Consider the following 12,189-nt stretch of genomic DNA (forward strand, 5'->3'; position numbering starts at 1 on the left):
CAGCCATTAAACATAGAGACCACAACAGCAGGGCAGAGGCTGGGAGTCCTGCAGCGAGTAACTCACCTCATGACTCCCCAAAGCCTGTCCACCATGTCCAAGGCACAAGTCAGGAGTGTCATGGAATACTCCTGGGTGCAGCTCCAACAACACAATTCAGTTTGACTCAATACATTAACGCACTACCTCCCCACAGACGTGCCAGATGCTGAATTTCTCGAGAATATTCTGTTTCAATTTTTACTCATTCACAGAAAATGAGTGTCATGGATTGGTCCAGTATTTATTGCCCATCCCTAGTTGCCCCTTGAGAAGGTGGGGGTGAGCTGCCTTCTTGAACCGCTGCAGTCTCCCTGCTGTGGGTAGGCCCATAATGCCCTAAGGGAGGGAATTCCAGGATCCTGACTTAGCGACAGTGAAGGAATGGTGATATATTTCCAAGTCGGGATGGTGAGTGGCTCGGAGGGGAACTTGCAGGGGGTGGTGTTCCCATGTATCTGCTGCCCTTGTCCTTCTAGATGGAATTGATTGTGGGTTTGGAAGGTGCTGCCAAAGGATCTTTGGTGAATTTCTGCAGATTGTTAACTACAACTGCATCTTGTAGTTAAGACACACTGCTGTTACTGAGCATCAGTGGGGAGGGAGGGAATGTTCAAGGTGTTGGATAGGTGAATTGTTTTTTGCTCACCTCAATTACAGAACACGCATTCCATTTTGCCACTAACCTATCCATGCTGTATTGGTTTTTTTGTAAGACTGTTGCAATTTTTCTTGAATTTGGATCGAGTTGGATTTGCTGAGGAAATTAAAATGCTACACTACTCTTGCTAACCACTAGATGGGGCGCGCGCGCACACACACACTGGACCTCAGGCAGAAACAGCAAATGTGACTGAATGGTACAGACACCCCCACCACCCCGCCCCAAAACCCCCAGGTTAAGGGTCACACTAACCCCCCCCTCCCCCCCACCAAAGACAAGGATCAGATTGAACCCCCCACCTCCCGTCACATCAATCCCCACCTTTTGACCCCGAGCTCAGCACCGGGACCCTGTCAGACCGAGTGGGAAAGGCTGCTGTGAACAGGACACGAGGGAGATCATAGACAGATACAGACAGTTTCGGGGAAGGATAGAAATCCAGGAGGTTTGTGGGATGGATACCTTGAAGGAGGGGATTGTCTGTGGACAGACTGGGCTGGTTTCCAGTGGAGTTTGCAAGAGTGAGGGTGAACCTGATTGCAGGGTATAACATCCCGAATGATCTTGACAGGGTCGATATGGAGAGGATGTTTCCTCTTGTCAAGGTGCTCCAGAATCAGGGGGCACTGGTTTTGGACAGAGGCGAGGAGAACATTTTTCTTGGAGAGTTGTGCAACTTTGACAGTCTATCTCAGAAGACAGGGCAGACGGGGGTCAGTGAATATCTTTAATGCAGACCGAGCTATGTTCTTGTCAGGCAGGGAATCACAGGTTACTGGGGAAGGTGGGAAGATAGACTTCAAAACACAAACAGATCAGAGACCTAACGGAATGGTGGTGCAAGCTGCAAGGCTGAATAACCAGCGCCTGTTCCTGTTTCGATGAAGTCTAGCCAACCTTACCTTGGTTTTCCCAATCTGACAGTTGTTCCTGTCCAACTCCAACTTGTTGAACAACGCATCAATCACTTCCTGTACTGGTTCAACATTCTTAGGCAGCAGCACTCGGAAGTGATCCAGGAATTCCTGAAGAAGAGAATGGTCAGAAAGAAGAGACTGAGTTTAATGTCAGAGTATAAAGTGACTCTCCTTTCCTCTCTCTGGAACACAGAACCCTCATTCCGAGCTGCACCTCCCTGATTTACCTTTTGGAAGCTGGAATTCTTTCCATCTCTGCTTCCTGTGTCCCAACACTCTGTGATACAGCTCTTGGGGAAAGGGGGTTTCCATGGGGAACATGTTCACATGCTCACAGCCTCTCGGCTCCAACACCCTCCTCCCCCACCATCAGTCCGATCGCCCTTACCTGGAAGGTGTACTTGGCGCTATATCCAGAGCGGCGAATACGGACTGTTTCAAGCATTCCTGTGTACTTCAGCTGCTGCAGAACCAGATCATCATCAAAACAAAGCTCCATCTGCAAAGAGAGACAGACACTCGGTCAAGCTCCACAGAACAGACACAGACACACAGTCACAGCCCCACAGAACAGACACAGACACATGGTCACAGACACTCAGCACAGACACACGGTCACAGCTCCACAGAACAGACCCAGACACATGGTCACAGGCCCACAGCAGAGACACCGACACACAGCACAGACACACGGTCACAGCTCCACAGAACAGACACAGACACTCGGTCACAGCCCCACAGCAGAGACCCAGACACACGGTCACAGCTCCACAGAACAGACACAGACACACGGTCACAGGCCCACAGCAGAGACACAGACACTCGGTCACAGCTCTGTGATATCCATTCCCTCCACCATTGACGGCCAGTAGCTGCAGTGTGTACCATCTACAAGATGCACTGCAGAAACTCCCCAAAGCTCCTCAAGCAGAACCATTCAAACCCACGACCACTTTCATCGAAAAGGACGAGGGCAGCAGATACCTGCAATGCCAGCCCCTGCAAGTTCCCCTCCAAGTCACTCACCATCCTGACTTGGAAATGCATCACAGTTCCTTCACTGTCTCTGGGTCAAAATCCTGGAATTCCCTCCTTAAGGGCATTGTGGGTCAACCCTGGAATGGCGGGATTACCTTACACTGAAAGACTGAAGCGACGGGGCTTGTATACCCTTGAGTTTAGAAGACTGAGAGGGGATCTGATTGAGACATATAAGATTATGAAAGGATTGGACAATCTGGCAGCAGGAAACATGTTTCCGCTGATGGGTGAGTGCCGAACCAGAGGACACAGCTTAAAAATACGGGGTAGACCATTTAGGCCAGAGATGAGGAGAAACTACTTCACCCAGAGAGTGGTGGCTGTGTGGAATGCTCTGCCCCAGAGGGCAGTGGAGGCCCAGTCTCTGGATTCATTTAAGAAAGAGTTGGATAGAGCTCTTAAAGATAGTGGAATCAAGGGGTATGGAGATAAGGCTGGAACAGGATACTGATTAGGAATGATCAGCCATGATCAGATTGAATGACAGTGCAGGCTAGAAGGGCTGAATGGCCTACTCCTGCACCTATTGTCTATTGTCTAACCCACAGCAGGTGGACAGCAGCAGTTCAAGAAGTCAGCTGACCCCCACCTTCTTAAGGGGAACTAGGGACGGGCCATAAATACTGGGCCCAGCCAGTGACACCAAAATGCCCAGGGTTAATAAAAGAAAGCCCAACACCAATAGCACAGCTCACCTTCTGAGCATTTGAACGGATACAGCGAATGAAGAAAGGTTCAGCCTTGCCCAGAGTCTCCATCAGTTTATTCAGAGAGGCCTGGAACATGAATCAGAATCAATGGAGGTACTTCACCTTTTCAAACTGACTGATACTCACGGGGTGAGATATAGAGGATAGCTCCCTTTACACTGTTTCCCCATCCATCACTTCCAAGACAGGGACAGCATGGGGTTGATTAGATTAGATTCCCTACAGTGTGGAAACAGGCACTTCAGCCCAACTAGTCCACACTGACCCTCCAAAGAGTAACGCACCCAGACCCATTCCCCTCTGACTAATGCATCTAACACTATGGGCAATTTAGAATGGCCAGTCTCCCTAACCTGAACATCTTTTGTATTGCAGGAGGAAACCGGAGCACCCAGAGGAAACCCACACAGACACGGGGAGAATGTGCAAACTCCACACAGACAGTCACCCAACGTTGGAATCGAACCTAGGTCCCTGGCGCTGTGAGGCAGCAGTGCTAACCACTGAGCCACCCCTCTACGCTGTCGCCCCGCCCCGCCCCCCCCCCCCCACCCACCCCCATTCCAGGACAGGGACAGCACGGGGTTAGATACATAGTAAATCTCCCTCTACACTGTCTCCCATCAAACCCTCCCAAGGACAGGGACAACACGGGGTTAGATACTGAGTAAAGCTCCCTCTACATTGTTGTGGTTCTGTTCGCCGAGCTGGGAATTTGTGTTGCAGACGTTTCGTCCCCTGTCTAGGTGACATCCTCAGTGCTTGGGAGCCTCCTGTGAAGCGCTTCTGTGATGTTTCCAAACGACACGACCAGCTATCCTTAGTAGCCACACACACAGATGACAAGCAACATGAATTCGACTGGGACAACACTACTATTATAGGACAAGCCAAACAGAGAACAGCCAGGGAATTCCTAGAGGCATGGCACTCATCCACAGATTCAGTCAATAAGTACATCGCCCTGGACCCAATATACCGACCACTACAGCGGACAGCTGGAACTGACAACCGGAAGCGGCAGAGACAAACCACTATAAATGCCGGAGGAAACAGCACAGAAGCGCTTCACAGGAGGCTCCCAAGCACTGAGGAGGTCACCTAGACAGGGAACGAAACATCTGCAACACAAATTCCCAGCTCGGCGAACAGAACCACAACAACGAGCACCCGAGCTACAAATCTTCTCACAAACTTTGAACTCCCTCTACACTGTCCCCATCAAACCCTCCCAGGGACAGGGACAGGGACAGCACGGGGTTAGATACAGAGTAAAGCGTCCTCTACACTGTCTGCCATCAAACCTTCCTAGGACAGGGACAGCAAGGGGTGAAGTACTTGCCTGGAATTGTGCGCTGATACTAGGTGGCTTCTTCTTCTTGTGAAGGTGGAGGAGGGACTTGGTGGTGCGATCATGGAGAGTCATTCGGACAATGTGCTTTAAGGAATTTGTGTCGATGAAATTCTACAGAAGGATGAAGGTTTGGGGGAGCAGGGGAAAAAAGAAATTTCAAGAGCTTGGTATAATACAAAACAGTTAACAGATGTCAGTAACAACATGAATATGTTCAACAGCCCGAGATTATACTTTTCATTGAACAGCCCAATGGCCACTGGCTGAATCCTCTGGGCACATGTACCAACTACCATTTACAATCAGTCCCTTCACTGTCTCTGGGTCAAAATCCTGGAATTCCCTCCTTAAGGGCATTGTGGGTCAACCCACAGCAGGTGGACAGCAGCGGTTCAAGAAGGCAGCTGACCCCACCCTCTTAAGGGGCAACTAGGGACGGGCAATAAATACTGGGCCCAGCCAGTGACACCAAAATGCCCAGGGTGAATAAACAAATGAAAGTTGCTTTTATTTTCATAACAATTTAACTGTTCAGTGATGCTGCCAGGAGCTGTCTCTCTGAACCCAAACATGGTCCCCAACCCCACACTCATTTCAGGATTCTGGGATAAACCCTAACCCAAAGCCAGTGTAAATAATGGACATGGACAGTGTGAACAAAGAAACTTACAGCACAGAAACAGGCCCTTCGGCCCTCCAAGCCTGAGCCGATCCAGATCCTCTATCTAAACCAGTCACCTATTTTCTAAGGATCTGTATCCCTCTGCTCCCTGCCCATTCCTGTAATGGTCTAGATACATCTTAAATGACACTATCGTGCCCACCTCTACCACCTCCACTGGCAATGTGTTCCAGGTACCCACCACCCTCTGTAGAAAGAACTTTCCACATATATCTTCCCTAAACTTTTCCCCTCTCACTTTGAACTCGTGACCCCTAGTAATTGAGTCCCTCACTCTGTGAGAAAGTTTCTCGCTATCCACCCTGTCTATACCTCTCATGATTTTGTAGACCTCAATCAGGTCCCCTCCTCAACCACTTTCTAATGAAAATAATCCTAATCTACTCAATCTCCCTTTATAGCTAGTACCCTTCATACCAGGCAACATCCTGGTGAACCTCCTCTGCACCCTCTCCAAAGAATCCACATCCTTTTTGTAATGTGGTGACCAGAACTGTACGCAGTGTTCCAAATGTGGCTGAACTAAAGTCCTATACAACTGTAACATGACCTACCAACTCTTGTTCTCAATACCCCGTCGGATGAAGGAAACCATGCTGTATGCCGTCTTGACCACTTTACTGACCTGCGTTGCCACCTTCAGGGTACAATGGACCTGAACACCCAGATCTCTCTGGACATCAGTTTTCTCCGGGGCTTTTCCATTTACTGTATAGTTCGCTCTTGAATTGGATCTTCCAAAATGCATCACCTCACACTTGTCCGGATTGAACTCCATCTGCCATTTCTCTGCCCAGTTCTCCAATCTATCTATATTCTGCTGCATTCTCTGACAGTCCCCTTCACTGTCTGCTACTCCACCAATCTTAGTGTTGCTAATCAGACCACCAATACCTTCCTCCAGATCATTGATGTATATCACAAACAACAGTGGTCCCAGCACGTATCCCTGTGGAATACCACTGCTCACAGCTCTCCATTTTGAAAAGTTCCCTTCCACTCTTACTCTCTGTCTCCTGTTGCCCAGCCAGTTCTCTATCCATCTAGCTCGTACACCCTGGACCCCATGTAACTTCACTTTCTCCACAAGCCTACCATGGGGAACCTTAGTGAAGTCCATGTGTATGACATCTACATCCCTTCTCCCATCAAGTAACTTTGTCACCTCCTCAAAGAATTCTATTAGGTTTGTTAGACATGACCTTCCCTTCACAAAACCATGCTGCCCATTACACATAAGCCCATTTTCTTCCAAATGCGAATAGATCTTATCCCTCAGTATCTTCTCCAGCAGCTTCCCTATCACTGACGTCAGGCTCACAGGGTCTATAATTACCTGGATTATCCTTGCTACCCTTCTTAAACAAGGAGACAACTTTAGCAATTCTCCGGTCCTCCAAGACCTCACTCACGTTCAAGAATGCTGCAAAGATATCTGTTAAAGTCCCAGCTATTTCCTCTCTCGCTTCCCTCAGTAGCCTGGGATTGATCCCATCTGTACCTGGGGACTTGTCCACCTTAATGCCTTTTATGGTATCCTGGAAGCTGCAGGAGGTCCAGTCTCTGTAGTTTGTGCTGAATTCCAAATCCCAGCTTCGGGGAGACTGTTCCACTGGGAACTTGAACCCATGACCCCTTTAACCACAAGGTCACAAGCCCAGTCCACTCGGGTAACTAACCCTTGGTCTGTGCCAAAGGATGTAGAAGTGATAGTAGTTACACATCACACTCCCTGTATCTCAGGAATGGCCTGTCCTGTCATTTGGAACAAGATATGTGGAAGTGAAATGTTTATCACAATTAGGGACGAACATCAGATATTGAAGTTAGCAAGTTAAAAATCACAACACCAGCTTCTAGTCCAACAGGTTTATTTGGAAGCACTAGCTTTCGGAGCGCTGCTCCTTCGTCAGGTGGTTGTGGGTGTTAGCAAGTTAATTGTTACTGGAAAACTTCAACCTGACCTTATCTCTAATGCTAACCCTTCCCCTCCCCCATCCCTTAATCCCTCACTCTCCCCCTTATCCTAACCATCCCCCTAACGGGAGTACTAACAGACTCTCTGGTCCATGCACTGAGTGGAATGGATGATATTGCAACTAAACTTTCCTCAGTGTCCAAGCCAGAATCACAAACAGCAAAAGGTCAGAAAACGAAAGGACATCAGTTAAAAAAAGGAAACGTACCTTGGGAATCTGCAGCTTTTGTTTCAAGCCTTTATTTTTCCTGTGGGAATACCAGAGGGCTTGTTTTCAATAATATTCTCACACTGTTGTCAGTCAGAGTTAGTCCAATCTGGAAGCAGCAAAGTGTGAGGCAGAGAGTGGAGACTGACCTTCAGGGAGTGCAGGGATTGGCTAACCATCGGCAAGCTAACCAATCAGATTGTCCAATCCACAACCCATCATCCCGTGCCCTGCGCCCCGCGCCCCCACCCCCCACCAAAATTTCCAGTGGAAGCACATACCGCACAAAGAACATGGACAACAAAGAGGGGCAATGACAGGGAGAGGGGGGCAATGACAGGGAGGGGGGGGGGCAATGACAGAGGGCAATAATGGGGAGGGCAACGTGAAGAGGGGGCAACAATAGGGATGGGGACAACAGGGAAAAATATGGGAAAGGGGCACTAATGTGGAGGGAAAGGGAGCCCCAGCAGAGGGGGCTATCTAGGGAGGGGCTCATACTGGAGGGGCAATAATGAGGAAGGGGCAAAAACTGGGCATGAGGGCAGGGGCAATACCAAAGAGGAGGAAATACTGGGCTGGTCAGGGTTCGGGATGAGTTTTAAGGGAATGACAAAATTGGCTGGGGTTGTGATAGGGACATGGATCTGGAATGGTGTGAGAGATCGGGTGGGGGGGGGCAGGATGCTATGGGCCCCTTCCTGCCTCAGAGGGAGGAATGTTTGAGGGAGAGGCTGTTTTGTGAAATTGGTCCATTTCCAACATGGCTACCAATGGAAGATTCTAGAAGTAGCAGCAAGTTACCGTGAGAGCTCGTTGGGATTTTCTGGCTGCATGAATTAAGATCTGACCCAAACTCTACCCCCAGCTATTTACAGAGCAGTTTCTGTGATCAGAGAGATGTTAATTTTTGTAAAGTACCCAGCAATCCTTGCACTCCGAGGAACTCAGTCACTGGCTTTCCACTTTCCCACTTTCTTCTGGGTGTAACAGTTATTGAGTTGGTCTCTCCTCAGCTCAGGTGCATGAGCAAATCTATTGACATCTGTTACCCCGACCCCTTCTCCCTCCAACCCCGCCTTTATCTTCGCAAGAGGGAAAGGTTTTTCCTGCTGCAACTTTCCACTGGGTTAATGGAGATGGTTAGAAGCAGCAGTCAGTACATAGTGAGAGACTCTTAACTTTGTGTTGTTTTGTTACACACAGAGTCAACATCAGGAGCATTTACACTCAATGGCCCTGAAATTCTTACACCCAGAGAAATAGAGAACAGAGAAACAGCCTAAAGGTAAAGAAGATGGCAGCTCGAGGCAAGACACAACTCAATGGAAACTCACTGAAAATGGCAATGGGGTTTCTCGAGACCCCGCAATGATTTGAGGAGGCTGTGGGGTTCGTCATTGTGCGTCACAGCCCATCCTCGAATACTTCTCATCAGCTGAGTATGCAACTCACTGCAAGACCATTGTCAGGGACAGAGTCAGGGAGAGGCAGAGCGTTCGAGGAGAAACAATGGAGAGAGAGTTAGAGAGAGGACCCAACACCAAAACGTATCAGCAAGACTCTCACCACGGCAACGAGGCTGCAAGCCAGACCATCACCTCAAGATCCAAGCCCCCAGATTCCTGCAGCCCCCAGCAGGACCAGGAACCCCAAACCCGGTAAACAGCTGGGAACATGGACATCACAAATTCAATACCACGAGACTGAGCATTTCATCTGCTCACTTATAAAAGGAAATTAAAGCTATGGACTCCTGTGGTGCAGTGGTGGTGTCCCTACCTCTGATCCTGGAGATCCTGGCTCAAGTCCTACCTACTCTGGAGGTGTGTTAGAACAACATCACAGAGAACGTGCTTTGAAACATTCAAGTTACTGCCGGTTGTCAAAACCCACATGGGTTAATGCCCCTCAGGGAAAGGGCAACCCCATGTGACTCCAATCCCATACTGATGTGACCAACTCCAACAGCCCAAGGAATGGGCTCATCCCAAAAACAAATTGAAAAGGAGAGGGTCCCATTCACCAAGAGACAGGTTGGTATTCGTCTCTGTAAGAGGGTTAGATATCAGAATGGAAAGCCCTTGACCACAAGGCGATATTTTGGCTGGAGGTTTTCCTGTGTGGTCTGGCCTCTGGTCTCCATGCTCCATGCAATCTGTATCATACTGTTACTTACCTCAGTCCCTCCATCCCAAGGCGGCATGTTTGTAAAGAGAAAATCCAGAGTTGTGATAATCCACATGCATTCCCGTGTGGTTATACACTGCATGACCAGAGGCAGAGTGAGTCACTCCCTCAGATTCCTCTCCCCCACCCCTCTCCCCTCACCAACTCCGAACCTACACTCGTACCTCCTTGTCCTGCCACACCCAGGGGTTATGGCATCCCCAATTTGCCCACATCTTCCAAAGATCACAGAGAACGAAGAGACCCAGAATCTCTGGGAAGAGGCAAAAAGCAGCAATGGACCTCAGAGTGTTGGAACGTGCCCTCCTTTCCCAAATCCTCCTCTCCTATCCTGCGCCGAACCCTGCCAACTCTCCGACCCTACATTGCACCCGCTCCGGGAGCAAACCCAGCCCATAGCTGGACACTTCCTGCCCATTTTCACACCTGGGAGGAGAGGAGACTGGGTCAAACCTTCACATGTGACCAGATCTGAAACAGAATGTTATTAAAATGGAAACTAGTGGAACAATGGTCTTATAAATATATAAATACTGGCCCAGCCAGCAACACCCACGTCCCATGAGTGAACAAAGAAAAAGTGATACTGGACCCAATGTGGGTTTTAAGCTCTGCAATTCTTTCCATCAAGCTCTCCACCTCTTTTAAGATACTTCTTAAAATTGCCCAAGCTCTTTGTCACCTGCCCGAATATGATGTTGTATTTATTTTTAATTTATTCATGGGATAAGTGCATCACTCCGCGAGCAAGCATGTATTGCCCATCCCTAGTCTCAGCTTCAGCTGAGTCTCCGAGAGCAGTTATGGGCCTGGAGTCACATGTAGGACACAGCAGATGGGTTTTTAACAATTGACAATGTTACATGGTCACCATTGGGTTAGTCTTTAATTCTAGATTTTCAACAATTTAAATCCCTGCCATTGGAGAGATTTGAACCATATCCCCAGTGCAGGAGTCCAGTGACACGACCCCTCCACGCCCCCTCCCCCACTGATTCATTGTTAAACTTCATTTGATCATTCTTTCTGAGAAACCATTCAGGATAAAGTCATGTCACTTTACAAGTAGGACATTAACACAGCTGACTCCTCTCTTAATGATGTTAACTCAAACTGCTCTGTGAGGGAATATACCACAGCAGCTGCTGCTGCTAAAATACTGGCTCAACCCCAACCACTCTTTCTTTCCCCACACACCTGGTATTTGGGGAAAAAAATGACAGAACACTGGAGCGGCTGCTGGAAATTGGGAAACTGGGTACTGAGAATATTTGTTGCCTTTGGCAGTGGATCAATGCAGATATCTATTACAGACCAACGTGCCACGGGGAGTACAGCCTCCCTATCACTGTATGCTCTAGCTGCGACTGGCCCCCTTACGGGTTAACCCCCTCGTACTTCCCCTGCAGATCAGTAACTAACCCCCCCCCACCCCTCCCCGGCCCTTACCGCAGCGGTTTCTCCGATGAAGTGCTCGATCGCTGTAATTCTCCGACAGGAACACGAGACACGCGTCGGGGCATTCCTGCAAAATGGAGAGGGTCAAGATTATAAACACAAGCCCCATGTGCCCTGACCCCCATTCCCTCCAACCTCACCCTACTCCCCATTACACCCTCGCCCGGCAGTCTGTGTTGTCCCATTCCTAGCCCCCTCCCCACCCTGAGGCGCTGGCTCTGTACCTGCAGCAGCTCTCTGTGCCCACTGTGCTCCGGCCTGTTTAAATGCAGCCACAGCTCGGATCGCAGCTCGAAGGGTCGACCAGCGGAACACGGACACAGGATCCATCCCGATTAATTCCCGGATAAACGCGCTCTCACTGCTGCGCAGGAGGGCCACAATGTCTGGGCGCATGTAATCCGTGTTTTTCTCCCGGAAATCCTGCTCATCGTGAGGCATGAGAAAACATCAGTTCATTTAAACAAGAGGGAGAGGTGGGTGTGAGCAAGACCAAGAGGGGGACGGCATATTAACCAATCAAAAATTGCTTCGCCATTGTGAGTGATTAAAGACCAAACAGCAATCTAGGTTTGTTCAAGACATCGCAGCAGTTCTATGACACTTTGATCTTTTACTATAAATTCTGTGTCTTATGATCCTGCCTCACTACCTGACGAAGGAGCAGTGCTCCTTGTACTTTCAAATAAACCTGTTGGACTATCACCTGGTGTTGTGTGATTTTTAACCATCTCAGAATGGCAGGGTCATGGGTTCAAGCCCCACACGGTGATGCTGGTCTGTAATCCAGGCTGACGATCCTAGTTTAGTACTGAGGGAGTGCAGCACTGTCAGAAACATTTCTGCTTCAATGAGACGTTAAATCGTGGCCCAGTGTATCAGCTTCTGTGATTAAATTACCCCATGGTCATGACTGCAGAGGAACAATAGGACACTGGGGCTTGATTT

The 12,189-nt window shown here is 49.0% G+C and overlaps 1 protein-coding gene across 7 annotated transcripts in view; it reads right to left on the minus strand.

Moving 5' to 3' along the window:
• Positions 1–12,189, minus strand: part of myo9b (myosin IXB) — a 116,761-nt gene that overhangs the window by 40,576 nt on the left and 63,996 nt on the right. For 6 of the 7 annotated variants that reach the window (XM_072594454.1, XM_072594455.1, XM_072594451.1 and 3 more), the window contains exons 13-20: positions 11,466–11,664; positions 11,233–11,308; positions 8,931–9,047; positions 7,594–7,633; positions 4,714–4,836; positions 3,357–3,437; positions 2,009–2,119; positions 1,606–1,728 (exon numbers count right to left, since the gene is read on the minus strand). In XM_072594454.1, coding sequence (XP_072450555.1) covers positions 1,606–1,728; positions 2,009–2,119; positions 3,357–3,437; positions 4,714–4,836; positions 7,594–7,633; positions 8,931–9,047; positions 11,233–11,308; positions 11,466–11,664 — 870 coding nt within the window. The remainder of the gene's footprint in view (positions 1–1,605; positions 1,729–2,008; positions 2,120–3,356; positions 3,438–4,713; positions 4,837–7,593; positions 7,634–8,930; positions 9,048–11,232; positions 11,309–11,465; positions 11,665–12,189) is intronic. The other variant, XM_072594456.1, reaches the window with a different exon arrangement.

The sequence above is a fragment of the Chiloscyllium punctatum genome, chromosome 24, assembly GCF_047496795.1.
Source record: "Chiloscyllium punctatum isolate Juve2018m chromosome 24, sChiPun1.3, whole genome shotgun sequence".
NCBI lineage: Eukaryota > Metazoa > Chordata > Chondrichthyes > Orectolobiformes > Hemiscylliidae > Chiloscyllium > Chiloscyllium punctatum.